A 24,085-nucleotide genomic window follows, 5' to 3' on the forward strand; every position below is an offset into this window, starting at 1 on the left:
TGTAGCGGCCATATTGGCAACCTGACTACATTATTGTGGGTGGGGAACATCACATAGAAAGAAAGTCATAATAAAGGTACAGGATAGATAGAATTATGAATTTATGATGAGACAAAGTGGGGAATGTATATAAGGACAACAATGTAGTTTTGCAGAAAAAATAGTTACTTATACACAATGTAGTCTTCCATAATTATCTGCTACTGCCAGGAATTAGCTGTCAAAAATGTAAGGTTATTTAGCTACATGATAGCCAAAAAAGCATGACTGTGTCCAAGTACAGAGGTTATTCTGTCAAAAACCAGGTTCAGCGAAATAGCATCTGGTCCATACTAAAGCTCGGAAACTCCAAAATTCACATACCCATCGCAGATTTAGGAACTTTTTACAGTTGCGTAGTTGATTATGTCAATGAACTCAGGCTGTATGAAAAGGAGAGAAGATATGAGGACAAGTGGACAACCAACCATATTGGAAATTTTTTGACGAGAAAGTAGAATTTATAGAAGATATATCTACCTTCAAAGGGGCGCCGTCCACCAAAAATCCATCCACATCCGGCTTAGCAGCTAACTCCTTGCAATTTACACCACTCACTGAACCTGTAGTAACAACAAACTCCTTGCAATTTACACCACTCACTGAACCTGTAGTAACAACAATATCGTAGATAAATGAAATGAACTGATTTCCATAAGAGTATGAACTGTTCCACAATTTTCATTTGCAATAAGACAAAGACTTTCTGTTTATTTGGAGCGCAAAATTGGGGCTGTCCTATTATTTTTGAATTAGAACTCATTCAGTGCGATTAACAACAGAATTTTCATCATGAGTCATCCCGAAACATCTCATTAATGTAACACAGATAAGGTTGGGCACATTTGACATTCTTAAGTCTTAAGGTGCCTTAGACAAGAGATTTTGAAGCACTGAGGTAATGTTGTAGTATGAACTATAAGATAAAGGAAAAATTGACAAGAATATCCCACCTTTTACCTCCCTTCCAAAAATAATCCCACCTTTTATTAATCTCAAAACAATCTCACCTTTATACCCTATCTTCTTTAAATGAACCACATGTCCGGCTACTTGGTTAAACGGTTATTTTCTTTTTTCTTTTTATTTTTTCCTAATAAAATCATTCTTCTTTCCCCATAGCCCACCCGCATAGTCCCATACGTCTCTAACATTTACCTAGACATCACCATTTTTTTTAACTCTTTCCATAACTATTTTATCTCTTAATTCTTACCACTACTCATCCCTCTTTACTCCGTCCACCACCACCCCTTCACAACGGTCGTTCAAGAGGGTGTAATGAAGAATGAATAGTTTCATTCATAACCGAGTGATAATCCCGTCTTTTGCTGCTATAGCAAATCGAAGTTGAGGGATTATCAAGGAGAAATTCTGTGTGGTTTCAGAGGTGGTGGAATTGAAGAAGGAATTGTTGGAGAAAGTACGGTCCTAAAACACAATCGGAGGAGGATCCAAACAAATATAATTAGAATTGGAGATTGGGGTTAAGATTATTGGGTGGTTGCTATTGTTATTATTAGGGTTAATTGTAACAAGAGGAATTAATTGAGTTATGTGATTTTATTGGTGATATTAATAAAAATTTTGAGCTCCTCAATCATGGCTACTGCTATATTATACTCCCTCCAATTTCCTATGTTGTTCCCTTTTCTTTTTTGCCCTAGAATTAAGAGAATCAATTTGGACCACACATTATACATGACCCCACATGTAGTTAATTTTTGACCACACAAACTTGTCCAAAAAAGGAAAGAGGGAACAACAATGAAATTGGACGGAAAAGAAAAGGGGAACAACATAGGAAATAGGAGGGAGTATAAGGTTATTTTGTCTTCGCGAGCTTGATCGCAGAAGGGGATGAAGGTTTAATGGTGATGATGGAGATGTGAACAAGTGGGTTAGTTGTAATTTGGGATGATTAGTGCAAGCACTGCAATGACATTGTATTAGAGGAGAGAAGAGAGAGTATTACTCATTTAGACTTCATATTGTAGGTAACATTTTCATACCACTCATTTTGAGAAAACGGGGCATAACGGTGGGATTGTTTTGAGCTTAATGAAAGGAGTGAGCATTTTAAGAAGAGATGCAAAAGGTGGGATTGTTTTTGTCTATTTTTCCTATAATAAATGAATAATTGTCCCAAATTAGCTTATGATAGATTGGATGTCATTATATGTCGTGGAAAAATGGTCACCCTAAGCCTAAAAGAAAGAGGGTTCAGGAATTCATAGACAGTTCTTTAATACTTGGATCTATGCTTTTGAGTTTTTAGCTTACACAGAAAGGAGTGCACATTGCTTATTATATGTATGGAACCAAGCACAGCTCATTTCAACTATTCAAAAACACAGTGGTCGTAGTGCACAGCAAATTAAATGGGAAACCGTGCGTCAACCATCTTAATACTACCTCTATCCCATTCTTATTGGCTTCATTCGACTACAATGTCCACCGAGGTCAACTTTGATAACTAATTTCTCCAAATATATGAAAAGATACCATAATATTTAATGCAAGCCTAATGCCACGGTATTGTTCACTTTTTTTCCACTGAGTTTCCACTGTAAATAGTGAGCCCATATGATGTATTTTGCATTTGTTTGTATAATTTCCCGTGGACGGAGTTATGTAGCCATAGTACCGGTGGCATTATGCCTTCACTATATTTATAAAGTTCTTTTTCCAAATATATTTTCATGTCTTTATTTTGAAGAGAAAAAAAGAGAGTATTGTGAGAAAATATTTGTCAAAGTTGATATGGTTTGACCATCATTTTAAAATGGAAAGCATGTTGGTCAAAGTTGACCAAGTTTGAACACCATATTAATGACTATAGTAGCTGATAATCTGAGATAGTGAGGTGAGAACCTAAATTAATGAAATAAAACAATAGTGTCTCATTTCTCAAGACCAACCATAGAGGGATTCTTGATTACCAAAAGAGGGATCACGGAAATGGTAACATAGTCCAATGTAAGGAAACAGTGGAGAGAAAAGCACAAACCCATGATTCAGACAGGCAAATTTAATACATGGGAGAAAGTAAGAGCTGAAACAGAGATCATTTTATTTTTTATGGCTTACAATAGATGAGATGACCTATCATTGTCAGGTGGGAGAGAAATAGGTTGGGAGTCCAGGATCATACAACTATGCATTCTGGAGAGCAGGGAGTGAGAAATGAGTTGTTCCAGGCGTACCTTGAAAAATCATGACACGGGGAATGAGTCACCCCCAAAGATGTTAGACTCGAGCCATTCATCCTCTTGTGGTGGCAACAATTTCAGCACTGATGTTAGACTCGAGCCATTTCCCGAGTTTAGCGTGTACCTATTAAGAAAAAGATAAGATCAAGCTGGTAACTACAAGATACAAATCATGACAAACAAAGAAAGTGATGACTTTAAGAATCAGAAATATGTAGAATGAAGATGGCATGAATTAAAAGTTAAGACATAAAAATGTTATAATCAAATCGCAACATATTTAGCAAGTTCAAGCAGAAGATGCAACATTAGCAAGTACTAACTATTAGAAGTATAAAAACAGCAGAAGGAAAGATATTTGAAGTGTTCACAGGGAATCCAAACAAGAAAACGCACCTCTTGAGCCTGCTCTGGAGATGCAACTTTTCCTGTTCCAATAGCCCAGACAGGCTCATAAGCAATAACCACATTTGTCCAGTTAGTTACTCTATCTGTGGAAGAAAGACAATTGGCATTAGTTAAGAATTTTCAAATAATACAAGATTACAAGCATTATAAAAGATAAAATATTATGAACATACATACTTTTAAAAATTGAATGGTGCATTCAGATAAGGACGAACTCTACAGAGTCGGACATGACTACTTTTTTTTATACATCCGCCTTAAAAGTTAAAACTAAATGAAAGTTTCCTAAAAAATGACATAAGAGATACATACTTCACTCTGTGACGAGGTGCATACAATATCCTCCCAGGTAAATTTGAGGGGGATACAGGATAAGTCAGATGTCGTCACTTGTCAAGGATTCAAAAGATGGGAATTAGACATGGTCACATATTCACATGGATAGTGAAGCTCATTGCGACTTAGTCTTAATGTTAACTGATGTAACTGATATTAGAGATGCCTACCAGTAATAGCTTTGGTTTGTACAGCAACAACATCCATGGTTATGCCAGCTTCCCGTTGTTCAAGGGCTCTCCCACACAAGCTATGACCTTCAAACCTTTTGAGAGAGCATAAGCAATCTTGTCTCCAACAAACTTCAGAAAAAACATAATAATTTATCAAGTTGTTAAACCACATACAAAAGGAATTCCAAAAAAAACAATAATATTATTGAAGGGAATTAGCTACGTCAAACAAACCAAAAGGGTAAGTAACCCACTGAAAATACTAGAACGCAGGAAAATATGCAATTAGAGACACACCCAACGCCATCTTTTTGCAGGTGATTTGCACACAGCAGCAATCTATGGTCAATCAAGTGGAATTTGCACGCAGGTTATTTTTTCCTGGTTCCCTCGATCGCCATTATTTTAGTCTTCCTCAGATTCTACCTCGTCTACCTCTTCTTCTGCTTCTTTCTGGCAAAACGATTCACAATGAGTTGCCAACAAAGTCTTGATAAAGATCACACCATAAGATGTTGGAACCTGTCTGAAGGTACGAGGATGAGAAGACTAACCACTGCCTGCAGCATTCAAACAAAAAGGAAAAACATACACTGCGAGTGTTCGTAAATCCAAGCAGGCTCATAGTCCTTAAATTATACAAACAAGTACACAATGTGGTATATGAGAGAGTACGGCATATTCTAATTGTAAAAATCGGTGCGTAATGGATTGGTCCAAAAATTTTAAAAACCCGACCAAACATATTCCTCAAACTGTCGAATCAATAAAAAATGTGTTCAGCACCACATATATCAGATAAACCATTCATACAATCACACACCCCTTGTGCAGTGTATCAGAAACCATTTCTAGCCAATATGTAGCATAATATTGCAGACAGTACAGTAATTCTAGCCTGAAAACAATGCTAAGTATGATGGTATACTAAACATTTGCATCAACATCTACAACAATACCATCAAGTGTGCACAAGACCAACAAACAGATCAAATTCCATCGTTTCAATTCCCGGTTAACACTCAAGTGGATCAAATTCCCTCATTTAGATACGATCAAATGCAACATTAAATGGAAAAAATTAAACACTCTGAGATGGTAGACAGCCGGGAACTGAAGCTCCTAACCTGTAAAATCCGAACGATGGAAATCGATCATGAAGGAGAAAAAACAAGTCAAGATCCGAAACAGGGAATATAGGGACAAACCAGCACCAAGGAAAGACCAAGGAAATTAGGTATCAGAGAAGGGAATATAGGGACATACAGGAAATTATTAGTTCGAGGAACAAACAATTTAGGTCGGTCCCGTCATTCGTCTTCTCCACCCCCAGGACCTACTATCGCAATTAAAAACAAACGACGATAAAATCAGCCCAAACACAGTTAGAGCGGATTTAATAAATGTGAAAGAGTAAAAAATCAAAGACAATTTTAGCTGCTGTAATCTAAGACCATACTTGAAGGGGACCCATTCAACAGATAAACCAATAGCAGGCGGTTTGTCCCCTGCCCAAATAATCATCCGGTGATGAGCTATCTTCCTTCGGCTTCTCCACTCCCAGGACCTGCTATCGCAATTAAAACAACACAAATATGAAAGCTGACCAGGAAGGACAACAACACTAAGCTTATTAAAACATAAGATCATGTATAAGCAGAAAGCAATTCCAATTCCAATCCCAGGAACACCCCTAAGGTGCCATACCTAGCAGCAACGACCCCAGTGTCAGTATAATACCGACAAGGCGACAACTCAAGCCTCAGCACATAACATCAATCGTCCTGGAAAACAACAATAAATAGGCTGGTGAATCGCTCTCCTCTTAGGAGTTATAGGGAAATTTCCCCCTAATTAAATGGTAACCAAAATTCAAATGTACGAATAACCCATTACGATCTCTTGAGGAATACAGACAACTCGCCCCTTTAACGCGACATAGGAATAGCCAACAACAAAATTACTTTAGAACAACAATAAATAGCCTGTTAAATCGGTCAACTCTTAGGAGTTTATGAAATTTAAGAGGATCACTAACTAAATAAATGAGAGCCAAAACCTGTAGATATTTACACACAAAGACGACAACACTAATCAGAAGACAAGTAGAACAACAAACCATTAAGACCGCCCCAAGAATTTCACATTTGTTGACCCAGAAATCCCAAGCAAATAGAACAAACACCGAAAGCAACGGGATTTCTCAAGAGAAAAAAACCGTAAATTAAACATCCAACAAATTTAGCAACAAACATCATTCTAATTCACTAACCTCTCAAAAGAACTAAAAGGCATTCCAGCAATTCCCGAATTTGAAGGGCATAGTAAACAACAAAGGGAATCGCAAAAAATCAACTCAAGATAGATCAAAACAAGATTATTGAGATAAAAACAAAACTAAAAAATCTGCAAAAATTTTGAATCTAAAAATGGATATAGGATGAGACTGTCTCACAAAGTAACGAACAAAAAATAAGGTAAGATGAGATACCCGAGAGATACCCGAGAAGGCTCTGGTTTGTCGAATTGGGAGCTGAAAGGGAACCCCTCCGGTCGAATCACCAGACTCAATTGCTGCAATCAGCTGCACAATTTAGCAAACAAACACATGCTTATAAGTAGAAGGCCAACGGAGAACAAAAAACAAACACCTAATTTCGTGGAAAAAAAACGTTTGGGCAAATGTGAAAGCTCATTAAAGGAAACCGGACAGCAACCTGCAAATACTCAGTTCGGTAGCAAGAAAAAGAGGGGCAAACGGTAATGGGACTAAATTGATAGGTAAATCGCTTACCTTTACCTTATAGAATTGAATCAGAAGTTGGAAGAGATTCTAGCCCCAGGAGCATCTCCATGGCTCTAATCAACTGACCAAAATGCCAAAATGAGAAACAGGAAGAGGTTAATAATCTAATCTAATATAAAAGGGGGGGTGGGGGGAGAGCAAACTAATAAACATTAAGAAAAAGGAAAACCCCGGGAAACGATGAGTAAACTAACCAACAACGACAAGAAGAATAAAATAGATAATGGAATTAAGGAAAAACCCTAGAAAACAAGAGTAAACTTACCCAAAAAGGAGGAACGAAGTCGTGTATGGCCCAGAAAAAATCAGTCGCCGGCATCATTACCACACTGCCATCGTTAAAGTTGGATAAGATTCCAAACCCAAAAGGTGATTCGACATGTGAGAGGCCGACCAAAAGACACCCTGTGTAAGCTAAGGATTGAAGTCTATGGTTGCAATAACGTGCACCACGTAGAAATCTAGAAAAGACATGTTGATCGCGGTACGAAAATACCCAGTGTCAACAGGCTAAAATATATATGCAAGTGACTAACCAGCGAAGTACACCGGCCTGCCACTCATAGCAAGCAGCGGGTCAAAATCCATTCTTCCCTTATTCATATTAACACCCTTGACAAACCTTGAATCCAACATGTTCCCAACCATATTCGGTTCCTCATCTCAAAATGAAACTCAGTGGTTAAACCAAAAAGCAGCAGACATAAGCGAATATTCAGAGTTCAGACATTATTCGGCGACCCAATCACCATACTCAGCAACGACACCTCATACCTATTACCATTACACACACCAAGTATTGTAGCAGCAATCAAAATGAGGCTCGGTTGCAGCCTTGTACTCCCGATCTCTAGAATTAACGACAGCTGCAATTAGAACAACAACGAACAAAATTTAGAACCTTAAAACGAATACAACAATACTAATGGTGACACTGTAACAAGCACAAAGCAGCAAAGGCAATGATAATAATAATTTCCGCCTCAGGACACTCCCCAACAGCAACCTAATGCCCCCGTAAGCACATACCCGGAAACCCTATACTCAAAAATAATGAAGAGTTCGACAGCCAACAACAACAACAACAACAACAACAACAACAACAACAACAACAACTTTAAGACTAATAAACTCCGAACAAGAACTCTGAGACGATCAACAATAAATAATAACAAAATAATAATAATCTAAACTATTTGTATGTTTAGATCAAACAACAACCAAGAACAACCAATATCCAACAAAAGGAATCACTTTAACACCATGACAAAAATAATAATTAAATCAAACTGATAAACAACAACCAAGAACAACCAATATCCAACAAAAGAAATCACTATAACACTCTTACAAAAATAATAATTAAATCAAACTGATATGAAATTTGGAGGAAATACCTTGAAGAGGATCTTCGATTTTTTCGATTTGGGTGAGATCTAGGGTTTGCTGAGAGAGAAGCATTGAGAGAGTGGATGAGAATGTGCGGGTTTAGAATGTGGCTGTGAGTTAGGGAGAAATGGAGGGAGGGGATAAAAAGAGAAAATCAAACGGTGGAGGGAGATTTGGCGGTGTACTATTCATCGCTACAGTACACACCAGGTGTACTATTCATCGCTACAGTACACACCAAGTTCTTTCTTTTTAAGGGTAGGGTTTAGGAAAAAAGTTATTTACTCTTCTCTCTCTAAAAAAACCTCCAACCTCTCTCTATAAAAAAAAACCCCTAACTTCCTTGCTTTGTTACTGCCGCGTTCCCCTTCCTCCCCACGCCTCTCCGCCCTGCCTGCCTTTTCGCCGGAGATGTGGCCTCTCCTTGGTCTATCTCCGGCGATCTGTTCATCCTCCGTTCCCTGCTGTTGATGGTTTATTCCCTATCGGACTGGTCATCCCGACTCTGCCATCATCGGTCTGATTGCTTTTGGGTCTTTGGTGGTTTGTGCTTGGCCTGTTTTGTCTCTGGGGTTTTGTCCTCTTTGGGTAGCGTGGGTAGATCGTGGTCCTCTGACCGTGTTTTTGCTTTTCACCGGAGTGTGTTTTGCAGGTTTGTGGTGGACGTGGTGATGGTGGTCGGTTGTTTGAAGGCGGTGGTTTTCGATCTTTATATTATGTTATTTTCCTTTTGTTTTATTTCGTTTAGTCTTTTTATGTTGTTTGTTAGTTTTTCTTTCCGATTCGCTGTCCTCTCTGGATGTGAGAGTCTTGTCCCCATCTTTTGGTGGGTTTTGTCACTCTTTTGGAGAGTTTGCAGATCCCTATTTGCTCAAGCGATGCGGAAGATCATTGCTATACTGACGCGTTATATGGTTTTACAAGGACTGTCAGATTGTTGGTTACAATCCTTTGGGTCAGATGAACTCCTGTCTCGTCAAAACATTAGAAGATTCGAAGAACCTCTTGTGCAAGCCCGTATGAGGCGATTTATTAGAGGATGTGCAGAAGCGTCTCATGTGCCCATCAAATTTAGAGATCTTGTTTTGATCGAGATTGTAGTTTATTTGGTTTTAATTGATTTGCTTCCGGTTAATCTTGACATATGTTGTATGACTTATTATTATGAATGAAATGATTTTCCACCTCAAAAAAAAAAGGGTAGGGTTTAGGATTAAGGGTAGGGTTTAGGATATGGCTCTTTAAAATTTGTTTAAGCCAACTTACCTCATTTTAAATCGAACTAACGATATCGTGAGTCGAGCCTAAACGATTTTGCCAAAGGTTCTAAAATTCTAACTCGTAGAAAAATAAACTAGGTCTTTAAATTTACATTTTTTGGGGGTAGCGATGGTCAAGTCTTGCATCCAATAACTAAATTACATTACTTTGTGTAAAAATAAATAACAAAACAAGAATTAAATCATACTCCCTCCATTCAACTCCACAAGGCCATTATGCTTTATCACGTGAATTAAATCATAAAAGTTAGATATTTTGAATGTACTCTTAAACACGAATCAAATAAGATCTCACATGAATATATTTTCACTTATGTATCGAGAGAAAATTGAAGTTGAATGTCCTCTTGTGAATAGTGTGCAAAAGAGATAATGGTCTTGTGGAGTTGAATGGAGGGAGTAGGTTCTACACAAGTGGAAAGAAATCACGTAAATAGATTAACATCACATCAAAGGCGGAAACACGAAATTATTCTTATATGAGTCGTCATTTCTATGAAATTTTCATAAGACGTCAAAAACAGATTTGAAATAAATATTTTCAACCCATAAAACAATTTTTATTATAATCAACTCAATTGTCTCACGTAAATAAATCATTTATAATCTCAAGCAAACAAATAATAACATATCCCAAATTTTATCAAAAGGTGATAAAACTCTAACCATTATATAGAAATTCATAATTAGAATTGAGGTAGTGAAAAATCACTAAAATTTTAGTTAAAAAGTTGTCATCCTTATACCACTGCAGTGGCAAACATCCCTTATTTAATTTCTTAAACCATTTTATTTATTTATAAAATAAAATAATGGTAAGAGTAAAATAACAATTTATTTATTATAAATTAAATTTGGGAAAGGCAGGATCCTCATAGTCTAAAGACTACTCGGCCAACTACCACATCTTAACCCCAAAATTTTATTTTATTTTATTTTATTTTTTTTCAATTTAAAACTTCTAAAGTTATGATTTTGGTGATAAAACTGCTTATAATGCAAAAACTAAACATATACAATTTATATGAAATTCAAATAACCCACATGCAACTACTTAATTTAAACATGCGACAACAAACAAATGTTAATTTTACCCACCCTTAGGAAGGAATTTCGATATTCTTGATCAACTTCGGTCTTGAGTCGGTTCCGTCGAAACAAAATCCGATCCGCTCTTCATCCTTCGGGTCTCCGTTCTTCTCGGTAGCAACATCAACCCAACAATAACCAAAGATTTTAATTACACCACTATATTATAATATGTCAAATAATTTCATTTAAAATAAATTTCGAGATAAAAATTGTTTTTCAGTCCAAATATATCTAGAATTTACATGCATGTTAATCTAAATCAAAATACTTTGAAAATTTAAAACTAAAAATTTAATTTTACAAGGAAAATAACAGTAATGATACCTTTAATTATAATTGAAGGATGGCCAATAATAATCCGAAAAGAGAAGGAATCAAATTGGAACATTGAAGAAATTTAATCTCGATTGAACGAGAAGATAAAGGAGATTTGGGTCATTTATTCTTTCTTGTGTTTTCACCAAAATAAAAGGAAATGAAGTTAAGGGGTTTTCTTTGTTTACAGGAAAAACGAATAGGGAATTGGAATTGAAGGCCTTTTTCTTTTTTTCTTTTTTTTTTCTTTGTTTTTAGAAAGGGAAGGAAAAGGCCACAAGGTTTAAGTAAATATTTTTTTTTTTGGTGAATCAAAGCAAGGTACAGAGACCTCAAGTAAAAACGAGAAACTAACAACAAAACAAAACAAAACTAGCTAAGCAACTACACTACAGGCCGAGACTAGGTGAGGTACAGAGGCACCATCCGCGGCCACGAAACTCCCCCCACATCTTGTTCCATCAACTTGAAGAGTTGATCCGGCATATATAACAAGTCATAGCTAACCAACTGTTGCGATGAAAATACCCCACATTCCGCTAACCAGTCCGCTACCGAGTTAGCTTCTCGGTAAACATGGTGCAACTCCACCCTCCACGGATTGTGTCTAACAAACGATTGACAAATCTGTATCATATGAGAATGAGCAGTCGGGAAATCAAATTCAGACTTCATAAGTGACCTCACAACCCTCGAGTCAGTATGTATGATGAGACGCGAAATACGAAACTCCAAAGCCATCATTAAGCCCCTTTTCAACGCCATAATCTCCGCCCTTATAACCGTTGCTACCCCATAAGCGGACATGGTCTATGATCATATATTTAGAAATGGTGTGTTGGAGTTAGTGTCCTCCACAATAGTGCGTTAACATAATAAATCTCATTAATAGAATATCATCAGATATTTAATTATTTGATCCTCGTCAGTTGATTAACGTAAATCGATAACGGTTGGCTGACTAGAGTTTGACGTTATTGTCGTGAGACGGCGGTGATCAACTGACCCCTTTCGGTCACACCTAAAGGAACGAACCCCAATTGATAACTAATTAATCGTATGAGATACAATTCATTTAGTCCCTTGATTTATAGACTAAGAGGTTAGTCGATTATTATTAGAGAGATTTCGAGTTGCGAACTCGAGGAGCGGCAGTTATTATTTAATTATGCGATAATTAAATAATAAGTTTTGGGAAATGGGTTTTAGTTAATTAACTGTTAATTTACTAAAATTGTACTAATTGATTAATGTGATTAATATTAGTACGTAAATAATATGTGTAGTGGTACACGTATATTTACGAAGTGAATTGGACGAATTAATTATGGAATCATTTAAACATGATACGATGTTTAAAATGAAAATTACACGGATTTGTGCGACAAATATAAAAACCAACATGGACCCGTATATGGTCATGTGGACCGTGTAAAATAAGTGTAATGGATGATTACTCACATAATCATTTTACCTTATTTTGTATACTACCATAATATATGTCTTATACTACATTTTGTATGTGATGTAAGATAAAATTATAAAACAAATAATTGTCCACTAGAGCCAACTCCACCCGCCACTTCCTTTCCCATTTCTACACTCCATATATTGTTCATTTGTTCACTCCACCTTTCTTACAAAATTCATTATTTTGCATGTGAACAAAAACCTCTTCCATCTCTCTACAACATTTCTCTAGTATACAATTATTACTAAGAATAGTTAGTAATATTACTAGTATTATTATCAAGGGCACATATTAATAAGTTACTAGTTTATACTTATTAATATTGTTGGGTAGTTCTTGGGTGCTACTTGGAGGAGACTTTCTATTTGAAGGTTTTTCAAGGAGGATCATCCACATCATTTTAGCTCAAGAACAAATTAGTAAGGAGAACTAATTTGTGCCCATTTTACCTTATATTCAATGTAAGGAAATTGTTTTTCCTTATACTTTGTTTTTATGCTTTCATATTAGCATGCATGTTACATAGATCACATTAACAACAATTTATGAGATAAATTTATTTTATTAGAGAGTCTAATATGGATCTATGATCTTTCAAGTGGTATCAGAGCTTAGGCTTGTAATTTGCATGTTGATTTTAAGCATTTTTATGAATTATGAGATAATTAGTAAAAACTCAAAAATTGTGTTAGAAGAGGTTTTGGCACGAAATTTTTGGGACATGCATACCTACTGATCTCAAAAGGTTTTTGGAATTTTTTGGTGATTTGTGAAGTAATTTTGCTAATTTTAATGATTTTTGGTAGAAAACCGAGTCAAAATATCGCATTTTAGTGAAAAATTGACTAAAATTAGTTAAATGTTGATTCGGTGCATGGCTTTTTTATGGTAGTTCATGCATGTTTTCTACTGATTGTATGCAAAAGGTTGAAGGTTGGTTCGAATTTTTGCATGTTTATTGATTTTTTGAGTAAAAAGTCGATAAAAGTCCAATTAATTAATCATAATTTCGAATTTTTGGATTCTGCCCATGATAAATTTATGTACATTTAAGAATATTATTTAAATGTCAAAAGTAATTTTGCATGTGTGTTTTCACTTTGTTTTGATGTTTATTGGTTTTAGTGGTTAAAAACCGATAAATATCGATCTTTTTCTTCACAAAATTTATCCGGACTTTTTGGGAAATTTTTCTGACTTTTTGGTGTTCTTGGGAGTGTTCCAGAATACTAAAAATTTTTGTTTCAATTTTTGGGTAATTTTTCAATGATTTTGGATTTTTACTTAAATATTATGATTTTACCGATTAAATTAGCAAAATATCACCAAATCAAACTAATTATTTATCATAAAATTAGTGAGTACTAATTTTGAGGTTCAAAATAGTTTGGACAATTAGTTTGGACTTAAATGAGATTTAAGAATTAATTATTGATTTTTACATGTTAAAAATCGATTAAATCCACAAAAACCGAGATGGATACCAATGAATGATAGGTAGGGCGATTTTGGCATCATATTTACAGAATTTTAAGCATATTTATTTAATTTGAATGAATGATTGTCATTTATTTAAAGTATTTATCTTTTGTACCTAGTATGGCCTAGTTAATTTTTAATCGTTATTACCCGAAATGAATGGGAATATCGATTTGTTTGTAATTAAATACGATCTCGTATCGTGGGTTTGTAATTAATTAATAGTTTTATTTATTTTATTAATTAATGTATAATAGGAATAGCTATGTAATTCATTCGTAATAGTTATTTTACCGGCGTTTCCAAAAGACGGATTACAACGAGACGGAGTCTATTTTTGGAAGGTGATCCAAATCCCACAAGGAAGAGCTACTTATGGAATGAAGAGGCAAGGGACCAAGGAGTTGGTTTCCGAAATGTAATAGACTAGTTTTTATTAACTAGGAGGCCATACTAGGATTTATTCATATGCTTACATGTTTGCTTGTTTTATTTTCGCGCATGCCAAAATCGCCACTCACATGCATTTTATTTTATTTTCGCGGTTGTCAATTCACTTCATTTACATTCACCGAATTAATTCACTTATAAGGAATTTATGACTAAATTGACAAGATCTCTCACATAACTAAAATTGAGATTAGCCTTACCAATTAGTAACACCTATGAATCTCTTGTTCATTAGAGCCACGCTCGCCCAAGCGGGGTGTTCTCTCTTTACCTTGGGTAAGTAGGGTGGTAAGCGGTTATCACACGCCAAAATTGGTTGGACTCAACGGGATATAAGACGGTCTTGTGTTCCGGGGCTAGTAGATGAATTTAAGGAAATTTGTCGACCAAGAGTTCTAGAGGTAGAATTAGTCAACGTGACTTACCGAATTTACGCAATTATGGGATGTTTCGCCCAAGCGATGCTCATTTTTGTTTAATATTTGGGTCTTGGAATCATTTATATAATTTAGTGGGAGGTCATTATATAAATGCTAAAACTTGCTAAACATGTTTTTACAAGTAAATTTTAAAACAATGAATGTTAATTTTTCCTTTTTGTTGTAGCATTTTAATTCGCAATGGCAACTTCATCAACTCCATCGACTAATTCACTAGGCAAAGATTCATGGCTAAGGTCCGTAATGGACAAATGTATTTTAAAAGATGACGGTAGTAACTTTCTTGAATGGGAATCCAACATCAAAAGTGCCGCGTTGTCCGACAATGTGCTCACTTACTTGACCGATGCTCCTCCTATCGAGCCCGGTGCAAGAGCTTCATCGGCGGTGCGGACCGCCTATGATGACTATGTGAGGATGTTGAATGATATCAAGAATGTGTTGATATGGTCAATATCGCCAAAGCTCAAGCTTTCATGCATTTCTTTAAATGCTTACGAGATATTCACTCGTATGATCACTATGTTTTCACAAACACCTAAAGTCCGTCAATACGATGCGGCGGCACGCTTCTTTGAAGCTAAGCTTGAGAGGGGCCAAAAGGTTGGTCCCCATGTCCTTAAAATGGTCGAATATGTTGACATCCTAGAGCGTCTAGGGTGTAAGATTCCTAAGACTCTTGTGGTGGATCGTATCCTTCACTCACTCCACACCAAGTTTGCCCACTTTAGGGTAAACTACAATATGAATGACATGGATAAGAGTTACCATGAAATTCATGCACTCCTCACCCAAGCGGAGAGGGATATGGAGGCTAGTGGGAGTGAAAAAGGAGATGTTTTAACCATGAAGTTAAAGAACATGTCTCTTGGAGTCAAGAAAGGAAAGGGAAAAGAAAAGTCCCAATTCAAGAAATCGTCAAAGAAAATTGACAAGGGAAAGGGGAAGGTCGTTGTGAATGGCAATCCCAAGGCAAAAAGTGTCAAGCTCTCCGAGGCCGAATGTTTCCATTGTAATGGGAAGGGGCATTATAGGAGGAGTTGTCCCAAATACTTTGAGGATCTCAAGGAAGGGCGTGTGACGCCTATTGGTATGATTTCCTCTCTCTATGTGATAGACGTTAATTATGCTTGTACTTCCACTTGGGTACTTGATACCGGATGTGGCTCTCACCTTTGTAACCATTTGCAGGGTATAAGGGACGTGCAAGCACTAGCAAAAGGTGATGTGGATCTCCGCATGAGCAATGGAGCTAGAGTAGCCGCCGTTGCCGTAGGGACCTATGTGCTCACTTTAGCTAGTGGTTTAGAGTTGTATTTAAATAAGTGTTATTTTGTACCAACTTAAACTAAGAACATCATCTCCATTTCCGCGTTAGACGCGGAAGGCTTTTGTTTTATGATTAAGGACAAGTGTTGTACTTTTTCTTTTAATGATGTGGTTTATGGCAAGGCCATTTCAATTGGAGGCATTTATGTTTTAAATGATGTTAATGACGTTTATCATATGGAAACTAAAAAGCTCAAAAAGGGTGATCCAAACGAATCCTACCGTTGGCATTGTCGTTTAGGCCACATAAACGAAAGACGCATTAAGAGACTTGCTTCATCAAAAGTGCTCAAACCATTTGGTTTCGAATCTTATGGTACATGCGAGTCTTGCCTTTTAGGCAAGATGACTCGTGCACCTTTTGCGGGAAAAGGGACACGAGCTAGTGAGGTTTTGGCTCTCATACACACGGATGTGTGTGGACCATTAACCATCACCGCTAGAGGAGGTTTTCTCTACTTCATTACTTTTACTGATGACTTAAGTAGATATGGGTATGTCTACTTAATGAAGAACAAAAGTGAAGCCTTTGACAAGTTCAAAGAGTTTCAAAAGGAAGTAGAGAACCAATTGGATAAAAAGATAAAGACTCTACGGTCCGACCGTGGTGGTGAGTATCTAAATATTGAATTTGATTCACACCTAAAAGATTGTGGTATAGTATCACAATGGACTCCTCCTGGCACACCGCAATTAAATGGTGTGGCCGAAAGGAGAAACCGAACTTTACTTGATATGGTTCGGTCAATGATGAGTCTAACTGAGCTTCCTAGTTCATTTTGGGGTTTTGCCCTCTTGTCTGCAGTATTTTCACTAAATCGAAGCCCGACTAAAGCGGCCGATAAGACTCCATATGAGATATGGAGAGGGAAAGTCCCTCATTTGTCATTCATGCGTATTTGGGGTTGCGAAGCATACGTTAAGATCAAGTCTGACAATAAGCTTGCACCCAGGTCTAACAAATGTCTTTTTGTAGGATATCCAAGGGAAACACGTGGCTATTACTTCTACAATAAACACGAGAACAAAGTGTTTGTGGCTCGTGATGCTGTCTTTCTAGAAAAGGAATTTATTTCTAGAAGACAGAGTGGGAGAAAATTTGAACTTGAAGAAGTTCGAGAGCCACAAACCGAGAATGAGGTAGAGGAGAACGTGGAGGATAGCATTCCCTCTTCCTCTGAAACGGTAATTATTCCTAGAAAGTCAAGTAGAATTTCTAATCCACCTGACCGTTACCTTGTCAACATCGAAGAGGATGGTGTTTTATTACTTTTTGAGAGTGATGAACCCACTACCTACACATCGGCCATGTGTAGTCCCGACTCCTCGCTTTGGCTAGAAGCCATGCGGTCCGAAATGGATTCCATGTACGAGAACCAAGTATGGGACTTGGTGGATTTACCTGAGGGAGTGCGACCCCTTCAGTGTAAATGGATATATAAAATTAAGCTCGGCGTGGATAAACATGTGGATGTTTACAAAGCTAGATTGGTGGCAAAAGGTTTCACCCAAGTTCATGGTTTACACTATGATGAAACCTTCGCTCCAGTCGCTATGCTTAGGTCCATTAGGATAATCTTAGCGGTTGCCGCATTTCATGATTATGAGATTTGGCAAATGGATGTCAAAACCGCCTTCTTGAATGGGATTCTAGAAGAAGAGGTGTACATGATACAACCCGAAGGTTTTGTGGATACATCTAACCCTAAGAAGGTGTGTAAGCTCAAGAAGTCCATTTATGGTCTTAAGCAAGCATCTAGGAGTTGGAATCATCGCTTTGATCATGTCATTAAACAATACGGTTTCACTAGAAGTGTGGAAGAACCGTGTTTATACATGAAGTTTAGTGGGAGTAAGGTTGCATTCCTTGTCCTATATGTGGATGACATATTGCTCATTGGGAATGATATTCCATCGCTCACTTCCGTTAAGGAGTGGCTAGGGAAACACTTCCAAATGAAGGACTTGGGAGAGGCACAACGAATCTTAGGTATCCGGATCTATAGGGATAGGTCCAAGAGGATACTAGCATTGAGTCAAGAAGCTTACATTGACAAAGTTCTTGACCGGTTCAATATGAAAGACTCCAAGAGAGGATTTCTACCTATGGGCCAAGGGATTACTTTGAGCAAGTCACAATCTCCCTCTACCCCTAAGGAAATTGAACACATGAAGACCGTCCCTTATGCTTCCGCTGTTGGGTCTATCATGTATGCTATGATTTGCACTCGTCCCGACGTTGCGTATGCCTTGAGCATGACAAGTCGGTATCAAGCCAAGCCTGGTAAGAGTCCTTTGGATAGCCGTAAAGAACATCCTTAAGTACTTGAGAAGAACTAAGGATTCGTTCTTAGTGTTTGGAGGAGAAACTGAGTTGTGTGTAAGAGGTTACACGGACGCAAGTTTCCAAACCGATCGGGATGACATGAAATCCCAATCCGGCTACGTGTTTATGCTAAATGGAGGAGCTGTTTCTTTGGAAGAGCTTCAAGCAAAGTGTTACTGCGGATTCTACAATAGAGGTGAGTACCTTGCGGCGTCCGAGGCCGCCAAGGAAGCTGTTTGGATTAGGCAATTCATGGAGGGGCTAGGAGTAGTCCATTCCGCCAAAGATCCTATCACTCTATATTGTGATAACAGTGGAGCTATTTTTCAAGCCAAAGAGCCTAAGTCTAGTAACAAATCTAGACACATTGAAAGGAAATACCATGTACTTAGAGATTATGTGGAAAGGAAGGAAATTGACATTTGTAAGGTTGGGACAGGATGACAACATTCTTTGATCCTTTAACCAAGCCTTTATCAAAGGCTAAGCATGATGGTCATGTCGTCTCTATGGGATTGAGACGAGTACTAGATTTTCTTTAGATTATGGATATGTAATAATTGGATAGTGTATCTTTTATTATATATATGATAATCACATTCATTGTTTTTGTATTAATTCTTTTATGAATTTTTATTTAGTGTGACTAAATTTTAATACCTTGTTTATCTGAATAAGTTGTGGAGACAATGTTGAACACTATTCAAGTGAATAAGATGAACATTGTATTTTGTCCCTAGTCACTTAATGAGGTGACGTCTCGGAGTGACTAGATTGTGAGTCGATTGATGGTTGTTCAACACCATAAGGTCATATGTGATGACTGGTCGATTACATAGGCAGAGTGTGTGACACTTGGGACAAAGTGACCATTTAGAGAGTCCCTAAGTTCTATTATAGACGCCTGGTCGTGGCGGGGATCTCTAAGATGTTCTAATGAGTCGATTCTTTTGATTGGAGACTATTATCCGAGCGGTGCGTTTTCGAGTGACTTTGGTTTTTGTCCTAGGTCGTGCCGTGAAAGGAGGCCAAAAGGGCATTTACTAGGTCATGGTGAGTCAGATTGTGCAATAGGATAGATAGGGCATACGAGGAATTGTCCACCCACGTTGGGTAACTATATCTCAAGGCCACTCGAGGAGTTAATGACTACAAATGCGTGGCCACGCCTAAGTAATCTGTGAGAGATTTTTCCGGTCAGGTAGTCACACTCCCGATCGAGAAAACCACTCGCGATGTGTTCATGTGCAAGTGCGACTTGAAAGACACCTTGCATTGAGTGGGAGATTAAAACGGACAAGAGAATTGGTAGCGCACACCTTGTGTCGGACAAGTGGGAGATTGTTGGAGTTAGTGTCCTCCACAATAGTGCGTTAACATAATAAATCTCATTAATAGAATATCATCAGATATTTAATTATTTGATCCTCGTCAGTTGATTAACGTAAATCGATAACGGTTGGCTGACTAGAGTTTGACGTTATTGTCGTGAGACGGCGGTGATCAATACCCCTTTCGGTCACACCTAAAGGAACGAACCCCAATTGATAACTAATTAATTGTATGAGATACAATTCATTTAGTCCCTTGATTTATAGACTAAGAGGTTAGTCGATTATTATTAGAGAGATTTCGAGTTGCGAACTCGAGGAGAGCGGCAGATTATTATTTAATTATGCGATAATTAAATAATAAGTTTTGGGAAATGGGTTTTAGTTAATTAACTGTTAATTTACTAAAATTGTACTAATTGATTAATGTGATTAATATTAGTACGTAAATAATATGTGTAGTGGTACACGTATATTTACGGAGTGAATTGGACGAATTAATTATGGAATCATTTAAACATGATACGATGTTTAAAATGAAAATTACACGGATTTGTGCGACAAATATAAAAACCAACATGGACCCGTATATGGTCATGTGGACCGTGTAAAATAAGTGTAATGGATGATTACTCACATAATCATTTTACCTTATTTTGTATACTACCATAATATATGTCTTATACTACATTTTGTATGTGATGTAAGATAAAATTATAAAACAAATAATTGTCCACTAGAGCCAACTCCACCCGCCACTTCCTTTCCCATTTCTACACTCCATATATTGTTCATTTGTTCACTCCACCTTTCTTACAAAATTCATTATTTTGCATGTGAACAAAAACCTCTTCCATCTCTCTACAACATTTCTCTAGTATACAATTATTACTAAGAATAGTTAGTAATATTACTAGTATTATTATCAAGGGCACATATTAATAAGTTACTAGTTTATACTTATTAATATTGTTGGGTAGTTCTTGGGTGCTACTTGGAGGAGACTTTCTATTTGAAGGTTTTTCAAGGAGGATCATCCACATCATTTTAGCTCAAGAACAAATTAGTAAGGAGAACTAATTTGTGCCCATTTTACCTTATATTCAATGTAAGGAAATTGTTTTTCCTTATACTTTGTTTTTATGCTTTCATATTAGCATGCATGTTACATAGATCACATTAACAACAATTTATGAGATAAATTAATTTTATTAGAGAGTCTAATATGGATATATGATCTTTCATGGTGGACCAAGCATAGTATTTATCACACAACTGGAAAAAATGATTGAAAATACGATGTATAATGTAAAGTAATTAGTGAGCCACAGGCGGCAAGAAGGTAAAATGACCAACTATGAGGTAACTAATCATTTCAATGTCTTTCCATGATTAGAGCGCCTAAGGTAATTTGATAGTGGCTTCTAGTATGATAAATCCGCTACTGATAAAATAAGAAATTTGTCACATCTTAGAATACAAGTATTTCAACTTAACTTGTTCAATAACAGTCAAATTATACGTGATTAAATTGAATTTAGTTGGCAACAATTTTACAGTAACAATAACAATAACAATCCCAAATCCAAGTTTATTTTTCTAATCACAATTCTTTCGCTTACAATCTAATTGAGATGTATATCTATGGAAGATATTGTACTTTTTAATGCTTCCCTATTATCTACCTCTGGATTATAATGGAGTGTAGCAAAAAAAAAATCATTAAGCTAGATGAATTCTTGATATTGTGAGCGGTCAATAATTCGATACAATTCTCGACGCAAGTTCCATTATGGGTCATCTAACAACATCCTCCCTTTATGGTTAATACGAAGGTAGGTCCTGTATCTTTTGATTAGAGGAGATGGGTAATTTCATCCTCCTTGCAATTTCCAGCTTCTTAAACATCTCAAAGAGTTTAGAATTAGCCGATCACTCGATCTAGTCAATTATTGTGCTACAAGCCTACAAAATTACAAATATATAAGGGGCTCACAACAAGGGATCTTAAATTCGTGGGTATTATTTGTCGGATTCCATTGTTTGATAGTCTATATATTAGCAAGTACTCCGTATTCTGTATATTGCTGAACAAACAACTAGTGTTTATTTGCATGATACCTTCAAAAAAACTTATAAAGCAGGTCGTGTTGATTCGTATTCATTTGTAGCCAAAAATCGACAGTAGAAGTTTTGGTGAAATCTTCTTCTTTTAAATTCAATCATTAATCTCTTATCGTAAGATATCAAGGTTTGATCTTAATCTTAGCAATCTATTCATGCTTTTGTTCATATAACAGTTCATGGTAATAGTTGTTTTGTTCATGTAACAGTTGACAATTAACGTTGTTGGAATATGTGTCCTCCGACAATAATGCGATCACGACTGTTGATCATGATGATCACATGTTTAAATCTCATTATAAAGAATACAATTGGGAAGTAATATTGTTACTGTCAACTGGTCAACATATATCGGTAATGATTGGCTGACTAGAGTTTGACATTACTGTCGTGCGACGGTGGTGATCAGTTGACCCCCTAGGTCATACCTATAGGGCAACACTCTTAATTGATTATTTAATTAATCGTATAATGTTACGAGTTAATTACATTACTTGAAAATTGACGGACGATTTTTGGAAGTAAAATTTACGTATCAAATTGAAATGTGACTAAATGAGATACGGTCTGAGTAATTGAATTGTATCATTACTCGGATGAAATTAATGTTTAAAGAAACAATCGGAATTGAATGAATTATTATAAATACAATCTGTTGTAATTTATAAATGGTAAAATATTTTGGCACAAGTAATTATGAAATTACTAAGTCGATTTTTGTATGTGACGTATTTTTATTAATACGTTGATTTTTAATATGTTAAAAATACATAACAAATTTATGTCACATATGACATGTGACATATTGACAATTGACAAAAATAATATGGAATCCATATTATCAAGTGGGCCGAAAATTAGAGGGTTTTTAAGCTAATTATATGTTGATTGTAATTAGTGGAGGGCATGATGATTACCCTAGTCACTAGCCATGCAACCCTATTGTTTATTGTGAAGAACAATTTTTCCATGCATTGGCTCCCCAAAATCCCTCCTCTTACACGGTTTTGAGAAGACAAAAACCCATCATGGTTTTTCTATAATTTTTACCTAATAATATACAAAATGTTGTAAATTATCATTCACTCATCAAAAATTAGTATTCTAGAGAGAAAAATAAATCTCTTCTTCTTCTCTCTATAAACCGAAAATATTAAGAGTATTATAATATTTTTGGGTCAATTTTTACTAGATTAATATTGTACTAGTTCTCATAATATTAATCTTAATTAAGAGAAAGCTTTGGGTATTAATCCTAAGGAGAGATCCTACACTTGGATCTTGTTCTTCCATCTTAGGAAAGCTCAAGAACAAAAGGAAAGGAGATTTCTTTTGTGCCCAATAAAACCGAAATCACCAATGTAAGAACATGATTTCTCCTCTATTTTTCATATTGTTTGCATGCATAAAATCCGTATTTAATTTTATGACAAATTAATTAAGACATATATGAGTATGTTAATATGTATATAGATCTACATTTCCTTCAAACGTAACTTACCTACTATTTTATTTCTTACTGTAAACCTGCAACAACTTGAAAATGTGAATAAGGAGTAAATACCATGTACTGGCCAAGAGGAGCTCTAAGAGCCAGCTGATTTATCAAAAGTGAGGCATTTACCACCCGCCTTCTCAATGCGAGCACGAGACGTCTCGGTTAACCTCAAAGCACACACCTTGAGTGCCGGAACCTCATGAACTCTAACATCATCAGTCATTGCTGTGACCATAACCGCAATCTTTCCATCCTAGTTAATATTAACCAACAACGCATCAGCGACTCAGCATTTACAAACCAGTCTTTGTTCGTATACCTAACTAACCAAATCAATCCCACTTCGCTCCTCTTAGCAAAACAAACTCCAACCACATGCACAATAATCGACTAAGCAACACTCATATGGCAAGTGTTAACCCATCAAATCATAACATTTGGAAAAATCTTAAGTTCTTAACCCACCTATCAAATAAACTAATAAGAACGACGAGTCCTCCAAATCAGCAGATACACCAAACACATTGATCCACCAAATTCTATAACCAAAGCACACTAACAAAATCATATTATAACACATTTGTATT

General features: G+C 36.4%; 1 protein-coding gene across 1 annotated transcript; it reads left to right on the forward strand.

Moving 5' to 3' along the window:
- Positions 1 to 12,707: 12,707 nt before the first annotated feature.
- LOC141629129 (uncharacterized) lies at positions 12,708 to 16,353 on the forward strand. Its single transcript, XM_074442181.1, has 3 exons — positions 12,708 to 12,982; positions 15,057 to 15,980; positions 16,082 to 16,353. The coding sequence occupies exons 2-3, from the start codon at positions 15,071 to 15,073 to the stop codon at positions 16,114 to 16,116; spliced, it is 945 nt and encodes a 314-aa protein (XP_074298282.1). The 5' UTR covers positions 12,708 to 12,982; positions 15,057 to 15,070; the 3' UTR covers positions 16,117 to 16,353.
- The last annotated feature ends 7,732 nt before the right edge of the window (positions 16,354 to 24,085 follow it).

This window comes from Silene latifolia, chromosome 2 (assembly GCF_048544455.1).
Source record: "Silene latifolia isolate original U9 population chromosome 2, ASM4854445v1, whole genome shotgun sequence".
NCBI classification, from domain to species: domain Eukaryota; kingdom Viridiplantae; phylum Streptophyta; class Magnoliopsida; order Caryophyllales; family Caryophyllaceae; genus Silene; species Silene latifolia.